Source organism: Copadichromis virginalis, linkage group LG3 (genome assembly GCF_057382275.1).
Source record: "Copadichromis virginalis isolate Kocher_CV1m ecotype Utaka linkage group LG3, C_Virginalis_male_GT1.1, whole genome shotgun sequence".
Classification (NCBI taxonomy): Eukaryota; Metazoa; Chordata; class Actinopteri; order Cichliformes; family Cichlidae; genus Copadichromis; species Copadichromis virginalis.
Window position 1 is genome coordinate 8,528,376 of NC_140620.1, and position 25,614 is coordinate 8,553,989.

The following is a 25,614-nucleotide window of genomic DNA, read 5'->3' on the forward strand; positions in this document are numbered from 1 at the left end:
AAAAGCTCCTAAAACAGTCAGTGATCACTGTTGACCTCCCTCGGCTTTTATTACCGCTAATCATTTATTTAAGCTCAGTTTTTAAAACCTTAGGATGTAACTACAGCCCAGCCCATGCAGCAGTATATGAATGACTAACCTCGTATTGTGGATGGATTATCTCAGTTGTTCTCCTGGCTGAAGTTTGGTCCGTTTACAGCATCCTGCCATGCGATTACATTTGTTCCTGACCACCGAAAACACTCACGGTAACTTTTATCGAGTGGAAAAAAAGTTAGCTTGTTTATATTATGCTAACATAGCTGTGTCGCTAGCGGTCACGTAGCACATCATTATATACCAGCTAGCCCAACTTCAGTAACCCTACAAACGTCACTGCTGTTTAGTTTTCTGTCTTCATTTATGCTGGAAGTGATAGCAGAGCTGTACGTTTTAATTTGTTTCCAAAACCCCGCAGTCAGGACATGCTATATTGTAGTTAGATAGAAGCTAGCGAGCTAACTCCCTGCTAACTTCTAACCCCGTTAAATGTCATAAATTCCGTTTTCATGGATGCCTGGATGTTAAACTCAATTGTTACACCTGGTAGAGCAGAACGCTGATCATTTTATTAAAGATGAAAGACTTTAGACAGTTTTTCAACTCTCAGTAATGCCATAGTGATCGTTTGATATATGGACCTGCAGCGGAGTTTAGACCCAGACACGGCTAGTGACGTCAGACTGAACAACCGGATAGGGCTTTGGAGCGTGATGTCACGTGGAAAGGATTTTGGCCCGATCCGCCATTTTGGGGGTCTAGCGCAAGTGAAAAGGGAGCGAAGGCACACACAACAGCCATGGTTCGTATTTGCTGTGTGGTCGGCTGCAATGTTCGATCGCACGACCAGCAAGAAAATAAGCTTGAAAATGGTTTATCTTTTCATTCTTTCCCAACCTGGAAGCAACATGAGGCAGCTCGTGTATCGATGTTAGCAAACCATGATACTAACCGCGAGACACGTTACATACAGCTTTGTGTGAGAGAAATGAAGGAGAAAATGTTTTGTTAGTCATTCATTTTTGTTCTGACATCACTTTGATTAGTTGAGTATCTGAGGCTGAGACCACAGGACTGTAAAACATGATTGTTGGGCTTCATTTCTGTGCTGAACAGTCATTTAAGATTAGTTAGTAAATAACAATTAGTTAGTTAATGTTGTTCATGAGACTATATATATATATATATATATATATATATATATATATATATATATATATATGAGAGATTACTAAATGGTTCTCATTTCCAGTAAATCCATGTGTGTCAGTGAATGCATCGTTTGTGCTTCAGGCTCCATCTAGTGGACTGATAGCAGAGCAGCTGATGGCAGCTTCCTCTGCCTCACACTGCTGTCTGACTGCATGCAGCTGACACTGAGATGAAGCAGGAAAGCAGCAGCTGATATTTGGACAGCACAGTGATGGAAAGCAGGATTACAGTTGATGTGCATGTGAATGATTTGTGTTTCCTCTGCAGGTAGAAAGTGTGTGTGAGCTGAGCAGCATGGATCAGTGTGAGGACAGAGAGGAGGGAGCCCCTCCCTCTAAAAGCACTCTGTGTGGGGAACATGAGAGCCAGACCAAAGCTCAGAGGTGAGATGACCATCTCTAACTGTCCATGACTCTTCTCCATGTCACAGCTCAGCACTCACATCACTGCTCCATCATTATTCACAGGAAGAAACGAGGAACTAAACATAAACATGAACCTGGACCTTATTGAACCCAGATTCTTTTGTCCCCATGATAGAACAGAGAAAACCGACTCATAGTGGTCAAACATTTATAATTGTTTATTTAATTATCTTCCGGAAGAGAGAGCCCTGCACACCCCAAAGGCAGCCGCAGGATCTCTAACATTTGAATCATAAACTGTGTCTCATATAGGTATTATCTCCTGCAAAGAGGTAATGTGTGTGTAAATGTTGTTGTGAATAAATCCTCTATCATGTTTAATGTCAGCTCAGCTGTGTTTCACACACATTTCTATGTTCATATGTGTGTGTTGGAGTGTTTCCACGAACACAGCAGTCAGAGTGTAAAGGGTGATGTTGTAGGAGGTGTTTCTGTAGTGAAGAGGCTGAGTAGGACACCTGCAGATGCTCCAGCAGGTGTCTCCTTTGTGCTTTGCTTCAAACACAGTGTAGGGAGGAACTTCCACTCAGATGTCTCAGGTGGTGCTGGATAGACGAGGATGAATAGTTTGAGCGTCAGACATTTCCAACTGAAACCAGAAAAAAGATGTTCTGAGTTATTGGGATTTGTGTGAAACTTGTGTGTTTTAGAGCGAGTGGTCAGCTCCAGCCTGTGAGTGGCCTAAGTTTAAGCTCAGCTAATACTTGTGTTTGTCTGCTCTGACAGAGGAGAACTAGCTCATTAGATTCAACGGGAACCTGAGAATATCTCCAAGGAACAGAGTTAACCCATCATCAGATGATTATATTGTAAATGTTGTTATAATGATTTCCTTGGTACCAGATTCCTGATTTAGAAACCTCACGTTAAACATCCTCGGGTATAACTCTTTAACAGCAGTGTTAGGATTAAAGTTACATGTCACACTTATTTCTGCACAATTCTCTTTTAATGATTCTTTGGTTTTTTGGGGTTAGTTCTTATTGTATCAGGTCTTATTGTTGATTCTTTATTATTCAGTTTGTGATGTTATTCCCATCACAGAACAATCCATCCAGGAAAAAAAATGTAAAACCTAAATAATCCAGATCAAACAGTTAATCAGCTGTGCAATATACAGTGGAACCCCGACTTAAGAATACCCGTTTCACAAAAAATTCAAGTTACGAAGGCACTGAACCCTCGGGAACGAATTAATTTCGTAAGTCGGGGTTCCACTGTACTACATTTCTTTAGTAAAATTCTTGCAGAAACTTGTAAATGCCAACTAGTCGTAAATTCTCTAATATTTAATAATTTTTTCCCCTCCTTTTGTCTTTTATTATTACCACTGGTAATTTCTGTTATTCTTTCCTTAATATAACTGCACACTCTCTCTCTGCTCATGTAGAGCTGAGGGGCACGAGCCAAAGAATTTCATTATGGATCTGTACATGACAATAAAACTTGAAACTAAATTAGTAAAATGTAGATGTGATAGAGACTGTGACTGTTCACATGATTTCATGTTTAACAGATCAAAGATGGAGAAGCCCTCACCAGTGCAGCTGCTGGAAATGTTGAAGAATTTGGGAGAAGAGGAGCTGAAGATTTTCCACTTTTACCTGCAGTATGAACCTGGAGCTGACTTCCCTAAAATCTATAAGTTCCAGCTGGAGAACGCAGACAGACTGAAAACAGTAGACGTGATGGTGCAGGTGTATTCAGACCATGTGATGGAGGTGGCGAGGTCGATTTTAGGGAGGCTGAAAGGAGGTCAGTAAGAGAAAAATGAAACACTAAACACTGCTGACACAATCAGAACCAGAAAGGATTTATTACCTAAAGTTGAGCAGGTTTACAAGATTAGGAAATTGCTGCAGTACTTAGTGCAAAACATGCTGTAAGACAAACACTTAAATAAAATTTAAAAGTGCTGAGATTGATATATACAGTGGAAAGCAAAAGTTTGGGCAACCTTGTTAATAGTCATTATTTTCCTGTATAAATCGTTGGTTGTTCCAATAAAAAATGTCAGTTAAATATATCATATATGAGACACACACAGTGGTATTTGAGAAGTGAAATGAAGTTTATTGGATTTACAAAAAGTGTGCAAGAATTGTTTAAACAAAATCAGGCAGGTGCATAAATTTGGGCACTGTTGTCATTTTATTGATTCCAAAACCTTTAGAAATGATTATTGGAACTGAAATTGGCTCGGTAAGCTCAGTGACCCCTGACCTACATGCACATGTGGATACAATAATGAGAAAGAGTATTTAAGGAGGTCAATTGTAAGTTTCCCTCCTCTTTTAGTTTTCTCTGAAGAGCAGCAACATGGGGGTCTCAAGACAACTCAAATGACCTGAAGACAAAGCTTGTTCACCATCATGGTTTAGGGAAGGACACAGAAAGCTGCCTCAGAGATTTAAGCTGTCTGTTTCCACTGTTAGGAACATATTGAGAAAATAGAAGTCCACAGACTCAGTTCAAGTTAAGGCTCGAAGTGTCAGGCCAAGAAAAATCTCGGATAGACAGAAGCGACGAAGGGTGAGAACAGTCAGAGTCGACCCACAGACCAGCACCAAAGACCTACAACATCATGTTGCAGCAGATGGAGTCGCTGTGCATCGTTCAACCATTCGGCGCACTTTACACAAGGAGATGCTGTATGCGAGAGTGATGCAGGGGAAGCCTTTTCTCCGTCCACAGCACAAACAGAGACACTTGAGGTTTGCTAAAGCACATTTGGACAAGCCAGCTTCATTCTGGAATAAAGTGCTGTGGTCTGAGGAAACTAAAATTTAGTTATTTGGGCATAACAAGGGGTGTTATGTCATGGAGGAAAAAGAACACAGCAGTCCAAGAAAAACACCTGCTACCTACAGTTTAATGTGGTGATGGTTCCATCATGCTGTGTGGCCAGTGCAGGGACTGGGAATCTTGTCAAAGTTGAAGGACACATGGATACCACTCAGTATCAGCAGATTCTAGAGACCAATGTCCAGGAATCAGTGACAAAGCTGAAGCTGCGCCAGAGATGCATCTTTCAACAAGACAATGACCCCAAAAACTGCTCAAAATCCACTAAGGCATTCATGCAGAAGAACAAGTACGTTCTGGAACGGCCATCTCAGTCCCCAGACCTGAATATTACTGAAAATCTGTGGTGTGAGTTAAAGAGAGCTGTCCATGCTCGGAAGCTATCAAACCTGAATGAACTAGAGATGTTTTGTAAAGAGGAATGGTCCAAAATATCTTCAACCACAATCCAGAATCTCATTGGAACCTACAGGAAGCGTTTAGAGGCTGTAATTTCTGCAAAAGACGGATCTACTAAATATTGATTTCATTTCTTTTTTTGTGGTGCCCAAATTTATGCACCTGCCTGATTTTGTTTAAGCAATTATTGCACACTTTCTGTAAATCCAATAACCTTCATTTCACTTCTCAAATACAGTGGAACCCCAACTTACGAATATCCCATCTAACGAAAAATTCAAGTTAAGAAGGCACTTAACGGCAATATTTCTGCCCGTGTTATGAGCAAATGCCCGCGTAACGAAATCCTCTGGCTCTGATTGGCTGAGCCCAGAATGCCTTCCGAATCATGTGACAACCCCTTTGCTTTTGTACTTGTGCTTCGCTGTTCCACTTTAACCATGTATTGTTGTTGCAGTTAGCAGTTATCCTATAGACCACCGGTGCGCGCACACACACACACATGCACGCACTAACACATCCTCCAACCACACACACCCATATTTTGCTCAATTGCGGTTTATTTCATACCTCAAACATTTAGTAAACAATTAAGCAAATACAAGTAATCTACAGGTAGTAAGAAAATAAACTACTAACTCTTTTACGCTATGTCCGCACCTACACGGGTATTTTTGAAAACGCAGCTGTTTCGTCCACGTAAACGGTGTTTTGAATCACCAAAAACAAAGATTTTTTAAAACTCATTTTTTGCGTTTATGTGTGGAGGAGGAATACAGAGTTCCTCACACAATGTTAAAGGTACGTGCCTTTTTTCACGTCAGCTGTGCGCCACGTTATTGTTTACATGAGAGGAATTGCAGAATGGCAGATAGTCGGATTAACAGTATTTTGTCTCTATCTTCAGGTTTTACAGGCTTACATATAGACACGCAGTTACTGTCCCTCCATTTACAAAGGCAGAGGCGTCACAGTGTGATTATTTTACATGTAGTTGTTTTTTCATGTGTAATAATATTCAACATTGCTATCAATACATTTTTCAAAAAATGCATCTCTGGGTTTAAAAACATAAACAGCTGTGAGAGACTGTGAGAGACTGTTTGTGATTTGAACCGAGGGAACAAACTGTGGCAGGATCAGCCTGATGTTATTTGTATCCCGCTGTAACTTTACTGTATACAGAGCTAACATCTCCAAAATGTCAGGAGTAGTTAGTCATTACAAGAAGTGTTTGTGAACTAAAAATCAAGAATGTGGGATTCTGTTTGTCCGTGATTTGGAGAGCCCAGCGCTGCTCCCGATGCAGGGAAAACCAATCCTGCAGGGAGACCTACCTCGGCACTTGTGCAGGTGAAGCCAAAGGGCAGATATGCTTCACCATATTTTCTAGTCTTTGGCTTAGAATGAAGTTGGTTTGGAAACATATTCAGCGATGCTTCATCTCCTGCTTTGCGTTTGTGTGGGAGCCCCATGGTTGTTGTTTATTTCTTTTTTTTTTTTTCCTTTTCATGCCGCGCACACCCTGCAATGGCTCTGCACCCCCCACTTTGGGAAGGTCTGCTATAGACTATCGTTCATTCAAAGGCGCGATGGGTACTTAATTAGCTTGACAGACTGGTGTTTGGAGGTACAGCAGTTGGTGTACAGGGAGAAGAGCAGAGGACAAAGAGCACAGCCCTGGGGGGAGCCGGTGATGATGGTCCGGGAGTCCAAGACATTCTTCTTCAGTCAGGAAGTCAGTGAAACACCAGCAGATGGGATCAAGTATAATTATCTGGGAAAGTTTTTCTTGGAGATGGTCTGGAAGAATTGTGTTGAAGGCAGAGCTGAAGTCCACAAACAGGATTCTGGCATAGGTTGCTGGGAATTCCAGATGCTGCAGGTTAAGGCGTAGAGCCATCTTGATAGCATCGTCTACAGACCTGTTGGCACTGTATGCAAAAAGCAGGGGGACCGTGAGGGTCTTGACATAGGAGAGGATCAGGCACTCAAATTATTTTATGACCACGGATGTGAGAACCACAGGTCTGTAGTAATTTATTCAAGTAAACCTTGGCTTCTTGGGGACAGGGACTGTGGTGGAGGACTTGAAGCAGGCATATTTGCATTTGCACAGTCTCTGAGAGTGACAGGGGTCAGGAGCTTTCTGAGCATTCAGGCTCTTAAACTACTTCCTCACATCTGCTTCATGAATATGAAGGTTTGTAGTGGGAGAAGGTGGTGTGAGATCCTCATAGGTGTGGGATGAGAAGGGGGGTGTTGTGGGTGAAGTCTTTGGTTGTAGTGATGGCTCTGTGGTGGGGGAGAGGGGAAGGTGGGGTGATGAGTGTCCAAAGTGTCCCTATTGTTGGGGCTGGTGGGGGTATGAAAGGTGCTTGACGGCTCATCAAAACGACAGTAAAAGTCGTTGAGGGCGTTGTCCAAGAGCAAGTCATCAGTGGAGTGGGGGGTTTTAGGCCACGTCCACTTGTTTTCTCTCTGTTTTGGCCTCACATCCACATTGAGATGTCGTTTTCCCCGAAAGAAAACACAGCTTTTTGAAAATGCTCTCGAAAATGCATTCTTTTAAAACGGAGCTTTCGCATCGCAGTGTGGACAGCGAAAAATTGAGACTTTCTAAAATGATGACGCATGTTAGTCATATGATGCAGTCATGTGACCAATTAAACTAAGATAGCAGAGGGAATTATACAGCATTTGTTTTCTTTGCTGTCAATTTAGACAGCCCTATTAAAGATTAAAATCAGTTTGTACATGCTTCAGATAGCTTTTCTTCACATTTTTTTAACTTTCACTCGTTTTTGCAACTTTGTACTTCTGTGTTTCTCGCAGCAACAACTCCACCTCATTGTTAGTCCATTTAAAAAAAAAACTCGGTGCTTTTCCTTGACATGTTGCCCCGACGTTTCAAAGAGCCAGAAAGTAAATAAGTGCCAGACAGAAATGAGGCAGGTTGAATCTTCTTGCATTTCACGCATGTGCAGTACTGGAACGTAAGCGTTTTCGGCCGTGTCAACGAGGACGCGCAATTCTGTGAAAACAACTGAAAATGACTGTGTGGATGTGGAGCGTTTTCATATCAAAACGTAGTTTTCAAATCTATCCGGGCTAGTGTGGACGTAGCCTTAGGCTTGTAGTTAGTGATATTCCTAAATTATTCCTTTTCCACACAGAGGCTGAGTCGTTATCTGAGATCTGATGTGTCTTTTCAAAATGCTGGTGTTTAGCAGTGTCCACTTCTTTACTGAACCTCTGTAGTAGTCCCTGACTCCGCATCTGAACGCCTTTCACTTTTCTAGCCACAGCTGTTTGATTTTAGGAGTAAACTAGTGTTTGTCATTATTATAACTCACCGTGGTGCATGATGGCACAATGCTATCCTCGCAGAAGTGGAGGTGACAGTGTCTCTAAACTCATCCAAGCTGTTAGAAGCAGCCCTCATTGTGTCCAAAGTCTGTAGTAAATCCATCGCAGATGTGACAAATACTGGGAAAAAAACAAAAGTGTGTTAGTCCTGTAGTTCTCTGGTGTAAGGATATCCAGAAGCATGTCCAGACACACAAATTATGCAGAAAAACAAGACGGCAGTAGCGCACTGAAGTACCAGGGCATCCATTTGTGACGCCATCTTGGATCTCATATTGTCATTCTTATTTTATAAATGTATTTTAGTCTTACTTTTTATTTTGTCTTTCCTTCTCAAATAATTGAGTACAAATATCATACTTACATTTTTTCGAAGACAAATTTATTACTCAAGCTGAACTTTCCTCCAACAGGAAGTCCTTCAGCCCAGGCAGCTTCATCACTTTCATCAGAAGGTAAGAATTCAGTAGTTGGTCTCAGGAAATACTGATAAGTCCATAACACATAAAGCCTGATGTGATTAAACAGAGCTCTGGTTTCTCTGTAGCCTCAGCTCTGCATTACGACAAAAGTCCGAGCTCTATTGAATGAACATCTGGTTGGTTTAATAGTCTCTTTAGTTCACTAGATTTCTTGATGGATACAGAGCTTCAGATGACACGTGAGGATGGTTCATATTCAATTAAATTTATGTATACAGCACCAAATCACAACATCAGTCACCTCAACTCGCTTTATATTGTGAGGTAGACCCTACAATAATACATACAGGGAAAAAGCCAACAATCATATGACCCCCTATGAGCAAGCACTTTGGCAACAGCGGGAAGAAAAAAACGTATGAATAGAACTCTCCATTTACATGAACAAACTATTAGATAGATAAGACACAAACTGCACTAAGGTCTAGCAGGACAAGCACAGAGATGAGTCCACTGTCAGAGGCCATAAGAAGATCATTTGTAACCTTCACTAAAGCTGTTTCTGTGCTGTGATGAGCTCTGAAACCTGACTGAAACTCTTCAAATAAACCATTCCTCTGCAGATGATCTGTTAGCTGTTTGACAACTACTCTTTCAAGGATATTTGAAATGACAGGAAGGTTGGAGATTGACCTATAATTAGCTAAGACAGCTGGGTCTATGGATGGCTTTTTGAGTAAAGGTTTAATTACAGCCAGCTAGAAGGCCTGTGGTACATAGCCCATTATTAGAGATAGGTAAATCATATTTAATATTGAAGAATGTTAATGTTAGAGCTAATGTTAAAGCTGAATCTTCGAGCTAATACTCATTAAAAAAAATACCTGAAATTAGCAAACTCAGCACTCTACAAAACTCATACTGACTGAGTCAGTTAACAACAGATTAAAATGCAGCAGTTTGGATATATTCAGATTGCAGCTTCTGGTCTTGATAAATTTTCATTAGCTGAGAGCAACGTGGCAGTGACTTACCTTCGGTCAAGCTGAAAGGAGCTGTGACCGGGGCACACATGCTTGCACCTACATCACCACACAGCGCACACGAACACACACAGACTCAGATCACATAGGCAGGAGATTAAAACACAAAATAAAATATTTAATAAACAAAGCATGTTTTGGTGAAATTCAAAAGAACAACATATATTTAACCAAACATCTAATGAATTGAAACAAATTTAAGATGCAAATAAATAAATATAGAAATTATAGACCATAGTAGACTAATCATCTCAAATACTGTTTTTAATTCAGAGACTCTTCAGTGCTGTCAACTTAAACTCAAGTGTAACCTGAAGGATGAGTTTGAGTGTGTGTTTGAGGGGATCGCAAAAGCAGGGAACCCAACCCTTCTGAATCAGATCTACACGGAGCTCTACATCACAGAGGGAGGGACTGCAGAGGTCAATGATGAACATGAGGTCAGACAGATTGAAACAGCATCCAGGAAACCAGACAGACCAGAAACAACCATCAGACAAGAAGACATCTTTAAAGCCTCACCTGGAAGAAATAAATCAATCAGAACAGTGCTGACAAAGGGAGTGGCTGGCATTGGGAAAACATTCTTAACACAGAAATACAGCCTGGACTGGGCTGAAGACAAAGCCAACCAGGACATCCAGTTCATGTTTCCATTCACTTTCAGAGAGCTGAATGTGCTGAAAGAGGAAAAGTTCAGCTTGGTGGGACTTGTTCATCACTTCTTTACTGAAACCAAAGAAGCAGGAATCTGCAGCTTTGAAGACTTCCAGGTTGTGTTCATCTTTGATGGTCTGGATGAGTGTCGACTTCCTCTGGACTTCCAAAAAACTACAATCCTAACTGACCCTAGAAAGTCCACCTCAGTGGATGTGCTGCTGATAAACCTCATCAGGGGGAAACTGCTTCCCTCTGCTCGCCTCTGGATAACCACACGACCTGCAGCAGCCAATCAGATCCCTCCACAGTGTGTTGGCAGAGTGACAGAGATCAGAGGGTTCATTGACCCACAGAAGGAGGAGTACTTCAGGAAGAGATTCATAGATGAGGAGCAGGCCAGCAGGATCATCTCCCACATCAAGACATCACGAAGCCTCCACATCATGTGCCACATCCCAGTCTTCTGCTGGATCACTGCTACAGTTCTGGAGGATGTGCTGAAAACCAGAGAGGGAGGACAGCTGCCCAAGACCCTGACTGAGATGTACATCCACTTCCTGGTGGTTCAGGCCAAAGTGAAGAAGGCCAAATATGATGGAGGAGCTGAGACAGATCCACACTGGAGTCCAGAGAGCAGGAAGATGATGGAGTCTCTGGGGAAATTGGCTTTTGATCAGCTGCAGAAAGGAAACCTGATCTTCTATGAGTCAGACCTGACAGAGTGTGGCATCGATATCAGAGCAGCCTCAGTGTACTCAGGAGTGTTTACACAGATCTTTAAAGAGGAGAGAGGACTGTACCAGGACAAGGTGTTCTGCTTCATCCATCTGAGTGTTCAGGAGTTTCTGGCTGCTCTTCATGTCCATCTGACCTTCATCAACTCTGGACTCAATCTGCTGAATCTAGAAACAACTCACTTATTTAAAACCCTCAGAACAAAATACAAACTACATTTCTTCTACCAGAGTGCTGTGAACAAAGCCTTACAGAGTCCAAATGGACACCTGGACCTGTTCCTCCGCTTCCTCCTGGGCCTTTCATTGCAGACCAATCAGACTCTCCTACGAGGTCTGCTGACACAGACAGAAAGCAGCTCACAGACCAATCAGGAAACAGTCCAGTATATCAAGGAAAAGCTCCATGAGAATCTGTCTGCAGAGAAAAGCATCAATCTGCTCCACTGTCTGAACGAACTGAATGATCATTCTCTAGTGGAGGAGATCCAGCAGGGCAGGAGCTCAGGAAGTCTCTCCACAGGTAAATTGTCTCCTGCTCAGTGCTCAGCTCTGACCTTCATCTTACTGTCATCAGGAGATCTGGATGTGTTTGACTTCAAGAAATATTCTGCTTCAGAGGAGGCTCTTCTGAGAATGCTGCCAGTGGTCAAAGCCTCTAAAAAAGCTCTGTAAGTAAACATGAACTCATCACTTAAAATCCTATAATCAGTAAAAATCTTAAAATCATGGGAAATAAATCAGAAATGCCGAAAACATAAAAAATAGTAACAATTATTATTAGCTCAGTTGGTAGTGGTTTCCCTATGATCTTCTTTTCTCTTTTTTTCCTTTCTCTCTCAGCCTGAGCAGCTGTAACCTGTCAGAAAAAGGCATTGAAATTCTGTTGCCAGTGGTCAGCTCCCAGTCCTGTCGTTTGAGAGAGCTGGACCTGAGTACCAACAGTCTGAAGGCTTCAGCAGTAAAGCTTCTGTGTGCTGCACTGGAGAGTCCACACACCAAACTGAATATTCTGAGGTCAGATCAACTTGTTTAGTTTAATTCAACAGTTTAGTTCAACTGTTTAGTTCTGTTGCTTATATGTTTGATGTCTTTTTTGTTTATATAAACCGAAAAAAATAATCAACAATTTAACCAGTAAAGGTAAACTTTATCCAGTTATCCTTGTTTCATAGCATTTTTAATCATTTTTAAGTTAAAGTTTTACTAACCTGCTCAGCACAAGACAATACGCTATTGCACCTTGATTACTGTTTAATAATAATCTTTATTCATGTTTTTATCTTCAGACTTAACATCTGTGAACTCTCAGAGGAAAACTGTGAAGCTCTGTCCTCACTTCTCAGCTCACAGTCATTGAGACTGACAGAGCTGGACCTAAGTATCAAAAACCTGCGGAAATCAGGAGTGAAGCTTCTGTCTGCTGGACTACAAAGTTTAAACTGTAAACTGAATACTCTGAGGTCAGATCAAATTACATTTTGTTTTTAGATTTATTAATTAAATATTTAAGCTAAGTTCATCCATATGATGTTGTATCTTAGTATGTTAATGTTTCCTATGAAAATTGAAAGACAAGATTTAATGTGAAAAGTATTAACAAGCTTTACAGAGTATTTGTTTTATAGACTGTCTTTTATTTTTCAGACTGAGTGGATGTAACTTCTCAGAGAGAATCTGTGAAGATCTGTCCTCAGTTCTCAGCTCCCAGTTATCTAGTCTGAGAGAGCTTGATCTGAGTAACTGTGACCTGCAGGATTCAGGAGTAAAGCTTCTGTCTGCTAGACTAAAGAGTTCACAGTGTGCAGTGGAAACTCTCAGGTGAGGATTCCAACTTTTCCACAGATGATCATTTTTCCTTGATTTCCTGCAAGATTCTTTGTAATACAGGTGCCAGAATTGTCCAGAATTATTTGTAGAATTCTGCAGGAAAGTCATCTGGAACTCGAGGGTTATTATTAGGCATACTTATCAGGGCTTCCTGGAGTTCCCCTGGTGTCACAGGCAAATCCAGTGCTATTGCTTCACTGTCTAGTAATTTTGGAAGAATTACATTGTCAAGAAACTGATGAATTTCATTTTTAGTGGTAAACATAAAGTTTCGTAGAAATCCCTAAAATATTGTTTGTTTGATTATCTAAGAATAACAAAATTGTTATTGTGTTCGAAATTCTGCAAGGGAAGTCTTTGCTTAGGAATTTATTCATTTTTAAATTAATAATTTAATTTAATTCTAATTTTGTTTCGCGTGTTTTGTTCAGTATTTCCTGATCTTGGTCTGACATGTAGGGTTTTCTTTCTTTTTTTTTAAGGATTTGATGTTTTTTTTCTAGTTCCTGTATATTTTTGTTTTCTTTTTTCTTTTTATGTGATGAGAAAGAAATTATTTTACCTCTCATCACAGCTTTCCCTGCTTCCCATAGAACAGATGCTGATGTTCCAGGAGTGTCACTATAGTCTAAATATAAAGACCACTCTTTTTTAAAATATTTAATAAAGTCTTTATGTTTGAGTACTGATGTATTAAACCTCCAGCTTTTACTTCTTCTTAGTGTTCTTCTTATGTATTAGTGTTAAAGATACAGGAGCATGATGGCTGACAGCGATAGGGTGAAGTTTAGTGTCTGAATTTTTACTTAACAGTGAGCTGCTGACTAGAAAATAATCCAGACGAGAGTAGGAGTGATAACCATGTGAGAAGAAAGTATATTCCTTACTGTTGGGGTGATGGGAGCGCCATACATCGCAAAAACCAAAGACGCTTATATACTGTTTGATTATATTTGTGGACTGCCAATTGCGCTGAGTTCCTGCTGTGTTTAGCCTGTCCATTTCTTCATTCAGTCCAAGGTTGAGTTCGCTTCCTAGAAAAAGCAGTCTAGGTGTTCAGAGAATGCACTAAAAAATCTGTGAAAGAATGAGCGATCATCAACATTTGGGCCATATAGACTTAAAATACATAACTTTTTGTTAAGTATAGATGGTTAATATTTAAGAATCTGTACTCTGGATCTATAACTGTATCGCATACTATAAAATCAACAATTTTACTCTACTCCCCTTTGTCTAGATTTAAAACAGGCAAACACATTATGAAACTCAGGTGTTTTAAGTTCTTTTAAACTTGTGACACATCTGTGAGTCTCTTGTAATAAAACAACATCTGCCTTTAGTTTTTTGAGCTGCTTAAATATCTTTAACCTCTTTTCTCTGGTGCCATCTTCATTTACATTTACCAATTTATAAAACTTAGTGTGCCCATATTTGTGTGTATATGGCTAATGATGTACGCTGGATATTTTGTTTTACGGGTGAAGAGAATCTAGACACTTGTTTAAAGAGGAAAAAAGATATGTGGTGTAACGCTTCATAATTCTGACTATGTGTGTGCATATTAACTAATATTAGCAGGCGTGTATGAGCTTGAGTGTGTGTGACCTATATGTCTATGTGCACTGTGAGGGTGTTGTAAATGTGCTGACATTGAGCGCATATGGGTGTGTTCCACTATTCACACACTGTTAGAGGCAGCTACAGTTGTAGCCACAGCTGCCCTGGGGCAGACTGACAGACGTGAGGGTGCTGTATCACCCCTCTGGCGATACGGCAGCCGAGTAAGCTTCTCGGATGAGAGGTGAAGCTTCTTTCTGACAGAACTGAAGAAGCTTCTCGGATGAGAGGTGAAACGTCTTCAAGCAACTTAAAGAGGTCCAGACACTTTTCTTTCCATGCTCTACGACTACGATGACCTGGATGACTGAGAACCTTCACAGACATAAGATACCATTTACTTTTCTTTTCCACCTGACGTGACCTACAGCGTGACACATGTACCTTTTGCCTCACTTCCATCACTTCCCTCTCTGTATGTGTTTTCTTTCTTTCTAAAACAGTAAGCATTTGTCACATTCTCAGATGCTAATTCTGACCAATCATAAGCGTCAATTTCACGCATATCTTTAAGTCGTCCTCTGCTGAATATCTTCTGAACTAGGGATGGGCGATATGACCCAAAATTCATATCTCGATATTTTTTTAGCTGGATGGCGATATAAGATATGTCTCGATATTTTTTTTTTTTTAAAGCCATAAAGTAGGAACAAAAAGAGTTCTTATTCAAAGCTGTGTCCCAGATGTCACACAGGCACTTTTATTAACATACAGCATAGATGTACATGAAAAAAACTACTCAAAAATAAACTAAGCATTTATTAAACAATAATGCTCCATAAATAAAAGAAAACATTGTTTTTGTGCATAACAAAAAGCTCACAATTCAAAATGTAAACTAAGAAACGCTGAGCATAATAACAAAGATACAGATTTCACAGCTGCTCTGTTCCTGACTTTAACTGTGTGACTGACAGCCTGGAGTTTGAAATCCGCTTCGTAACCATGTCTCTTAACAGGTGCCATTTATGGTCCTTAAACACACACAATACTGTAATATTACGTTGAAGCACAGTACGTATTACTACTCGAGGCGCCTCGGTAGCCGTAATGCTCCGACAAGCCATCAAGCGGTGCAGCTCTGTAGCTTACCAAAGTCGTATTAAATTTTTTTTGACAGATTGCTGAGCGCATTGTTCCACATAAAATCGTTTCGCAGTCATCAAGCACAACCAGAATTCATGCATAAGGCGCGCTGTCAACTTTTGAGAGAATGAAAGGATTTGAGGCTGCACGGCATTGGCATGGTTAGCTCGTTAACACGTTGACGCCGTCCAGCCACACGCACGGGGCAATGCGCGGAAACTTGTTAACAGAGATTTGCCGTGTCCATCTTGTCACTGCCTGCAGGTGAAGCGATGGGAGAAGAGGGGGAGTTGTGTTTAGTTAAGGAGAGAGGTGATTTTCTGACGTTTTTAATTTGGTTCTGCCTGCTTCTAATGATGTTGATTTATTAACAAATCTTTTTAATAATTAATGTCTTTCTATTATCGATAATATTTGCATTATTAAAACTAGACTAGCCCCTGTTACAAAACCCTCGCCCTGGATAAACGACAGCATTCGCTGTTTAAAGCGTGTCTGTCGTAAAGCTGAGCGTTTGTGAAGAAAGACTTGTTTACCGGTTCATCTCTTTCATTTAAAAGACCTTTTAGTTTCTTTTAACGCTTCAATTCGTGATGCAAGGGCTGCTTATTTTTCAAACCTAGTCTCTAGGAGAAGAGGTAACCCTAAGGTTTTATTTGACACTATTAGGGATATTGTTGCTCCAGCTTCTGCTGCTGTCCCCATTTCTTCGAATGAAGACTGTGAAAAATTTCTTTCCTTCTTTGTTGAAAAGGTTAGCAATGTAAGGAGCAAAATCTCTCCCTCCATGTACCATTTGCCTGTTCCGATTTTACTTAAGCCTGTCAGATTTGAAAGATTTTCACCAGTGTCTTTACCTGAGTTGTTGAAGCTGGTCACTTCAATGAGATCATCCTCTTGCCCCCTTGATATTTTATCCGGGTCTTTACTTAAAATTTTTTTTGAGTCTATTGGTCCTAGTGTTCTTAAAATTATTAATGCATCTCTGCTCTCTGGTCAGGTCCCTGTTTACTGTAAAAGTGCTGTCATTCACCCACTTTTGAAAAACCTAAACTAGATCCTTCTTTGCTTTCCAGTTACAGACCCATCTCAAAATTGCCTTTTATTGCCAAAATTTTAGAAAAGGTTGTGGCCAAGCAACTCATGGATTTTCTAGATGAGCACAACTTTCTTGATAAACTTCAATCTGGCTTTCGTAAGGCTCACTCTACCGAAACTGCACTTCTTAGAGTGTTTAATGATATTTTGATGAATTATGATGCTGGAGAGTGCACTGTTTTGATGTTGCTGGATCTGACCTCTGCTTTTGACACTGTTGATCATCTTATTTTGTTAGATAGATTAAACCACTGGGTGGGCGTATTGGGTACCGCATTGGAATGGTTTAAATCCTATTTGTCAAATCGATCTTTCTCTGTGGCTACCTCTAAGTTCAGATCCTCCGTCAGCTCTCTTGCCTATGGGGTGCCTCAGGGCTCTGTCTTGGGACCATTATTGTTTTTGTTGTATTTACTCCCTCTTCTGCAACTTCTCAGCTGTTTCTCTGATATTTCATATCATTGTTATGCAGATGATATTCAGCTATATATCTCTTTTAGGCCACCTGATGTTTCTAAGCTCTAAATCCTGCAGTCCTGCTTAGATTCCGTTAGAGATTGGCTGGCTGGTAATTACCTTCAACTAAATGCTAATAAAACGGAAGTCATTGTCTTTGCTCCTGAGAAATTTGTTCCCCTCGTGGTTAAAAATCTAGGCCCTCTTGCTTCTTATATTAAATCATCCATTAGGAACCTTGGTGTTACATTTGATCCAGCTCTGACGCTGGACACACACGTTAAATCTTTAGTTTGCTCTTGTTTTTACCATTTAAGAAATATCGCTAAGCTGACTCCCATTGTGTCACGTTCCGAATTGAAAATGATTATTCATGCTTTTGTTTCATCTCGCTTAGATTATTGTAATTCCTTGTTTACTTGCTTAAGTAATGCCTCCCTGGAACAACTGCAGGGTGTTCAGAATGCTGCTGCCAGGCTTCTGACAAAGCATCACAAACACTCCCATGCCACTCCCCTGCTGATTCAGCTGCATTGGCTCCCTGTCAAGTTCAGAGTCCAATTTAAGATCATAATCATGACTTATAGGGCCCTGCACGGTGTAGCTCCAACTTACTTAAGTGATCTTCTTCTTCCTTATGACCCCAGCAGGTCCCTGAGGTCTTGTGACCAGGGGTTGCTGGCTGTCCTGCATACAACGTTAAAAACAAAAGGTGACAGAGCGTTTGTATCAGTGGCTCCCAGACTCTGGAACTCGCTCCCTCTAAGTTTGAGATCTGTGGACTCAGGTTTTTAACTGCTTTTTTTTTTCTGTTTAAACTCGCTTTTGGTTGATTTTGTTTTGTTTTAGATTTTGTCTGTTTTCTGCCTCTGTAAAGCACTTTGTGATTTTATCTTGAAAGGTGCTATATAAATAAAATTTTACTTTACTTACTTTACTTTACTTAGTATCAATATTTTCTTTATTTCTACACACAGTGTGTGAGTAACTGCTGACAGTGAGGATGATATCCCTGATTGCAGTAAATCATATTTTCTGTTGAAAGTAGAAAAGAAGAAAGTAGAAAGAAGTAGAGCGCAGACAGAGCTGAAAACTGGTGCCTGTTTGATTTAGTCCTTGAAGGAGAGGTGGTGTTTTTACTGAGATATTCTAATGATGTTACAGACAGTGTGTGGCTCTCTCTCTGAATGAAAAGCATTCATTCAGTCATTACAAGGCCCAAAAAGTCCAAAAGACCAGCCAATCAAAAATTGGAATTCCTGAGCCTGGCAATGCCTGAAAGCAGCAGGTATGCTACCTGTGGCAGCCGGAATCACGTGATCTGACTGTTTGAACCACGGCGCAGCGTTTCCAAACATCTGCACTTTAGAAGCTCCAAACTGTGGAAACGTCAGTGTTGAGTGTCTCATCCCTATTTAAGAGATCTTCTTGGCACTGCAAAGCTAAGCTTGCAAACAGCACCATAGTTTGTGAATCCCAACTAATCAGAGCGCTCCTTATGTCACGTCACATGACCCGTGTGTTTTCTCCTTTGATTAGCACCCAAAGAACTAAAGAAAGGCCAGAAGGATGTTCAGCTAATCAAATCCCTCATAGGAACAGGAAGTCTAGAGACGAAATGGAGCAGAGAAGGAGAATCACCAGTTTAAAAGTCTGAGTTTTAAACTGGTGACCCTCTAAAGAGGCTTTTATCGACTCTCTTTTTTTAATTGACTTTCTCTTTTCTTTACAGTTTTTTTCACCATTTAAACTGTTTAATATCAGATTTAGAAATAACTTTTGGATAGTTTTTCTACATTTCCACTAAAATGTGACACAAATAATGACTTTCTGACTTTACTTTGGACTAATATAACGACTCAGCCTGGCTATGTTGGACTTGGTGTGGAAGCAGCTCCCAGTTTGAGTTCAGGAGACAGACACCCTCTCTACTTTGAAGATCAGCTTCAAGCTTTCCTTTTTGATAAAGCTTATAGTTCGAGCTGGATCAGGTGACCCTGAACCATCCCTTAGTTATTCTGCTATCGGCTAAGGCTGTTGGTGGACTTCCCATGATGCTCTGCTTTCTTCTCCACTCCCCTCTTTTCACTCCTGATGCTTTTATATGTCACTACTGCATGTCCTTAACTTTTGTCTCCTCTCTCCCTAGTTTGTATTTTGTTCTTGTCTCTCTGAGCTCATCTCTTCTCTTTCCCCTCACCCTGCAACCAGTCATGGTAGATGCTCCTCCTGGAGCCTGTATTCACAGGGAGGATCTTTGTGTCAAAGGGAGTTCTTCCTTCCCACCATCACCAAGTACTGCTCAAAGTAGATAGTCTGATAGTTGGGGCTTTCTCTCTAATATTGTAGTATATTGCTGTTACCTTACACTGTTAAACAGCTTGAGATGACTGCTGTTGTCTTTTGGGAATTGTCACTTATAAATAAAGTTAAATTTAATGCATGTAAATGGACAGATGTTATTATATGTGACAAACAGAAAATGATTGTTGACAGATGGATTGTTGTTTTGTGTGTCTGCAGTCTGTCAGGCTGTCTGATCACAGAGGAAGGCTGTACTTCTCTGGCCTCAGCTCTGAGCTCCGACCCCTCCCATCTGAGAGAGCTGGACCTGAGCTACAATCATCCAGGAGACTCAGGAATTGAGCTTCTGTCGGCTGGACTGAAGGATCCAGGCTGGAGACTGGACACTCTCAGGTATGGAGAGAATGTCTGATAGAGGAGAAAGAGCTGGAAACATTTCCTGTGTCCTTCACTCACTTCCTGTTTGTTTCCTGCAGATGAGACATGAACAATCACACATGCAGGAATATTTTCAGGGACAGACACACTAGTCTAGCTGGATAGTACATGGATATTTGTGTAGGGGGTCTCCAAGGAGCCTGTTTGCAGGAACATGATAACAGATAACTCATGTTGTGAGTTTCATTAAAAGTAGACCTACAAATAGGTCCATAAATATTTGGACAGAGACAACAGTTTGCAATTTTGGGTTACCACGGTGAACTTTAAATAAAAAAACTCAGATGCAGTTGAAGTTCAGACTTTCAGCTTTAATTCATTGGTTTAAACAAAAAGCTTGCATAAAAATGTGACAAACTAAAGCATTTTCTTAACATAATCCCTTCATTTTAGGGTATGTAACATTAATGACTCAATGGTAGGGAAGTGGAAGGAGCGCAGTTTTTGGCTTTCCACATATTCCAAAACTTGCTTTGTCGCTTTGCCATTACTGTGGCCTGGCATAATTTGCAGATGATGTGATGCTTTGAACCAAAACAGGCGCAGCTTGATGACACCATCAACATACGCTATCGAGGCAGAGCGGTATAGTCAAAAGCTCTACCGCCAAATTTATATCGTTTCTACAGTTTACCGTTTATACCACCCACCCCTAGTTTACAGCAAACTCTTCCAAATGCAAGCACCACACCTCAAATCCACCCCTGCCTTTTTTGTACTTAATTGATAATGACATAACAAAGGAATTTTCCTTTCCTGCCCACGAAATGGATGTTGTATCAGTTGTGTGTGCTACAGTTAGTGTGTAGTGTAGTCATTCTTTGGTTTTGTGTGTCAGTTCTACTAGTTGTGACAGCCAGTGGGCTGGCCTTGTGTTTTGCTTTTCTTGTTGCCTGTCTTTTTCAGGTAAGTGGTAGGTTGAGCTGACCCAATTATAGACGCAGCACACCTGAGAAGGCCAGTCCCAGCATATAAAGCCACCTTGATTGAATCTCTCTCTGTCTGGCATCCATCGTGTTCATTCGGCGCTTTTGTTATGGCTGCTATATCATTTAAATTGTGTTAAACTTTCTTCACCTTATTTTCATTAAAAATATCTTACAGCCTTTAAAAGACTGTATGTGTTATCCCACTTGCTTGTCACGTCCTTGAGCCGGGTTGTGACATAGTGAAGTTTGAAATGCTTATATAAAACCACCTGAGGCCTTGGCTGCATTTTTAGGGAAATAGTTGCATGTTGTTTGCAAAACGTATGCATCACTTTTTAAAATGCACAAATTCTATGAGCATTTCAAGTTCTGAAAATGATTGGTTAAACATGTTTGTGGTTTTTACTGTAAAAATCTGACCTTTTTCTACTCAGATATTTTCTCCAATGACTCGAGATATGGTGTTGATGAATGTGTCAGAACTAATACAAAGATATAACCCTGTGCAGTCTGGAGAAATTGGCCATCATCCACTCCTGTCCTGTTTCCGTCACTGTCTTGTTGGCCTCAGTCATGAAGCAACAGACAATAAGGTCTTTAGAGAGGCTCATCTGTGCTGTCTTTCCTCCATCCAGGACCTGGAAAGGTCCAGAATGAGGAAATGGGACAAACACATCTCTATAGACCTTTCACATCATGGAGATAAACTGTTTGCATTTCTTTCTTCAGGCAGATGATACAGAGTGTTGTTAACAAAAACAGACACCACAGACAATTCATTCCTCCGAGCTTTCACTTTGATGAACACTGTGAATGTTCATGTGTACGAGAGCCATGTAATGTCCATGTGTGCATGCTGACTGTGGTGCTCTGACCCCCCTCCTCCTTTCAGGGTGGAGCCTGCTGGAGTCCGATGGTTGAGACCAGGTCTGAGGAAGTGTAAGTGTGTTTTTAATGGGATTCATGAAAACAAAGCAGCACACATTCAACCATCTTCAAACTTTCACATCACTCATTCACATCTCTGATGTCAGGAGTCATCATCAAAGTGTCAATTAGACACGATTAGGGATGGGTATCGAAAACCGGTTCTTGTTGAGAACCGGTTCCCACTGTTTCAATTCCTTGGAATCGTTTGCCATTTTTGCAAACGATTCCCTTATCGATTCCAGTCGCCCCGAATGACGTCACCACGTTGCGGAGCGTCATTTACCTGGCAGGAAACACGGCGCCTAAGCGGCTCAAACGCTCAAAAGTTTGATTATACTTTACGAGAACGGATGACAACAGGGCAACTTGCAAAGTAGATATTTCATTTAAGGGAGGAAACACTACGAATATGCAAAAGCATTTGCTCACAAAACACGCGATGACACGCGTTTTTAATTCCGCTCCGGACTCGTGACTCTCAACCCAGCAGCAGCGGTAACGTTTGCATGTCCTCTCCCGTTAATGCGGCAGGTAAATAATCAACAACAGCGCATATTATGTTAGCGCGATCTGCCTTATTACAAAACCTGCCATTACTGTACATGTAGGTGACCATGATGAGACAGAGTCTGGCTCAGATGCTGGCAGTTCTTGCTGCAGTCTACCGGTAGCGTCTCCTTTCAGGCAGGATAGACGAACGTCACCGAGCAGTGACTCAGTTTGTGGTCAAAGGCTTGAACCCATTTGCCACAGCAGATGCCCCGATTTTTGGTAAGTGAATGTGTTTAATTGTAGGCAGGGGCATTACTGGATATTCTTGTGTAATTGCCACAGAACAATTTATGTTATACTTTGTTATTGCTACAGAAGAATATTTATTTTATTATTTTACATTTACAATTTTTTTTCCTGGGGACCCTGTGACACCCCATTGAAGAGCCGTAGGCTGGATCTCTTAAGATCTCACTGTTGGGTTTGTAAGGCCATGTTACTCCTAAATTTCTATCTTGTTCAAAGAGAAGATATAAAACAAAGTTCTAAGCTAATCGACCTTAGTGTTCTCCTTTTTTAAAAAAAAAAAAAAAAGAATCGATAAGAGAATCGATAAAGAATCGAATCGTTAAACAGAATCGAAAATGGAATCGGAATCGTTAAAATCTTATCAATACCCATCCCTAGACACGATAGAACAGAGAAAACCTGAGTCATAGTGGTCAAAACATTTATATTTCTGTTTTATTCAATCATCTTCCGGAAGAGAGACCCCTGCACAGCCCCCAAAGGCCAGTTGTCTCAAAGCTGGCCCTTTTTTTATACATAAAACAATATAATCAGCAAATAAGCCTTAAAATATATATTTAAATCTCAACACAATCAATGAACAGATGATGGATCTGCAGCTTGATTGTGTTTGTTCTCTCCGTCAGATTCCTGTCAACTCACAATTGACACAAACACAGTAAACAAAAGGCTCCAACTGTCTGACAACAACAGGAAGGTGACACATGTGGAGGAGGTTCAGTCATATCCTGATCATCCAGACAGATTTGATGTCAAGTGGCAGCTGCTGTGTAGAGATGGTCTGACTGGTCGCTGTTACTGGGAGGTCGAGTGGAGAGAAAACGTTGATATATCAGTGAGTTACAGAAGAATCAGAAGGGAAGGAGTCAGTAATGACTGTGTGTTTGGACTCAATGATCTGTCCTGGAGTCTGAGCTGCTCTGATGATGGTCCTCAGTCTGTCAGGCACAATAAGATAAAAACATCCATCTCCTCCTCCTCCTCCTCTGTCTCTAACAGAGTAGCAGTGTATGTGGACTGTCCTGCTGGCACTCTGTCCTTCTACAGAGTCTCCTCTGACACTCTGATCCACCTCCACACCTTCAACACCACATTCACTCAAACTCTTTATCCTGGATTTTGGGTTAATCCTGATTCTTCAGTGAGTCTGTGCTGAGTTGAGTGTAAAGAGTGTCCTCCTGTTAGAGAAACACTGACTGTTGAAGAGATCAGTTCAATCTGTACATTTCTGACTCTTTCACTCATGGATTCAACCAGTTTTTAACTGATTTTAATGTTTTAAACTGTTCTAAAGGATTCCTTGTAAAGCTCTTCCTCTTCAGTCCTTTAAAGATGGAAGCTCCCATTATTACAGGATCCACATGTTGTTTTTGTGTCTTGTTCCACTCAAAGCTTCACAGTGAATATCAGTATGTTGTGTTTCTCTGAAGCTCAGTTCACAACCAGCTCCTCTGCATTTTCAACAAATCTGAGCTCATTAAAATGAATCCAAATGTTTGATTTCTTTTTCTTAATGGGATGTTTCCAAACTCTCCACATGCTCTTACTGTTTCACTCATTGTTGGAAGCTTATCATTTGAAAATGTTTCAGCCTGTGACAAAGTGGCTAGGACAGAATTAATTTGACATTTGTCACTTGCATATATTGTTATTTTGTGTTCTGTTATTTTACAGTCAGCCATAATGCTTTGATTTAGACATTGCTGGTGTAACTTCTCTTAACACACAATATCCCGGGTTTTGTTTGTGGTAGCAGTAGTTACATTCTTTACATCCATGCATGTGTTTTAAAGCAAACACTACTAACCATCAGATCATCTGAATTCTCTTCTGTTTACAGGCACATGTCTGGTAAATTATGTTTCTTTATGTTGCTTTGGTTATACTTACCATGGTGGCCATGTTGTGCACTCAGGTCCTATATGTGAGACAGGTGTAGGAGAAGGGCCGCCCACTACTTCCTGTTTATATAGGGTCATGAGGTCAATGATTGCATCACTGGGTGTAACCAAATGGAGGGTTTTTCATTTTGTATAGTATTGTTTGTTTTCTTTAAAGTAGCCTTTTGAGTTTATTAGTGTTAAAATAGTGTGAACACACTTAATTGGAAGTGCTCTTGTGTCGATTAAGCTAACAAACAAACATGCAGTGTTTTACTTTACCATTTAGTTGAGTAAATGAGTTTGTCAGTTTCATGCATGACTTTATTCCTGTTCTTTGTTTAGAATTGTATTATTTGGTTTGACCTATTTTGTTTCAATGGTAGGGACTAACGAGGTCAGGTGTGGGCAAAGTCCTGTATAAAGCCAGTGGGATTTTTGCATGTGTGATTGTTTTATGTTAAATGGAGATGCCAGCAATAAAGTATGCTTAAAAGAACTTCAATCGTCTGCTAATCCTATTTACTAGTGATGGCCAAATGAAGCTTTCTGAAGCTTGTATTGAAAAACGGTTCATTACTCGAAGCTTTTCAACACAGTCCTCTCTGGTGACATCTGGTGGCCAAGAATAGGAAGAGCAGCTTGAATCCACAAAATAAAACCAACCGCTTCATTATGATTGCCCACTCTACACAGTGGAGTTCTGTCTGATATTGGGCCGCTGTTGTGTTGCTTTGAACGTGTATTTTTTGGTGGTTAAGAAAATGTGTTTTATTTGTTTAATAAATAGTTTTGACCAGTAAACTCTCCTTGTTTAAACATGCACCATGGTGTGGTCTTCCTTTGCTTGTGACTTCTTGATGTTGGTAAATACAATAATTGAAAAATACCATGTTACATATAATATATACATATAATAATGTACAACACATTATGGAGTATGTTACTGCTCTGAGGTCCTGCCTCCATGCACTTATGCAATTAACCGCTAGACGGGTATATTTATAAATAATATATTAGGGAAATTTTCCCAGACATATTTTTGACTTGGGGGTAGAATTGATTGTGAAATGGAAAAGGAAAATGCTTATGAACTTGCAAATTAAAAACATGATGCATTGACGGTAACCCTTT

At 40.5% G+C, this 25,614-nt stretch overlaps 1 protein-coding gene across 1 annotated transcript; it reads left to right on the top strand.

Annotated features, from left to right (window-relative positions):
- The first annotated feature begins 1,519 nt into the window (after positions 1-1,519).
- On the top strand, positions 1,520-25,299 carry LOC146712590 (protein NLRC3-like). The gene is made up of 10 exons (XM_085452085.1): positions 1,520-1,634; positions 3,193-3,431; positions 8,663-8,704; positions 9,988-11,779; positions 11,952-12,125; positions 12,398-12,571; positions 12,756-12,929; positions 19,722-19,895; positions 21,762-21,808; positions 23,227-25,299. The coding sequence occupies exons 1-10, from the start codon at positions 1,546-1,548 to the stop codon at positions 23,754-23,756; spliced, it is 3,435 nt and encodes a 1,144-aa protein (XP_085308211.1). The 5' UTR covers positions 1,520-1,545; the 3' UTR covers positions 23,757-25,299.
- The last annotated feature ends 315 nt before the right edge of the window (positions 25,300-25,614 follow it).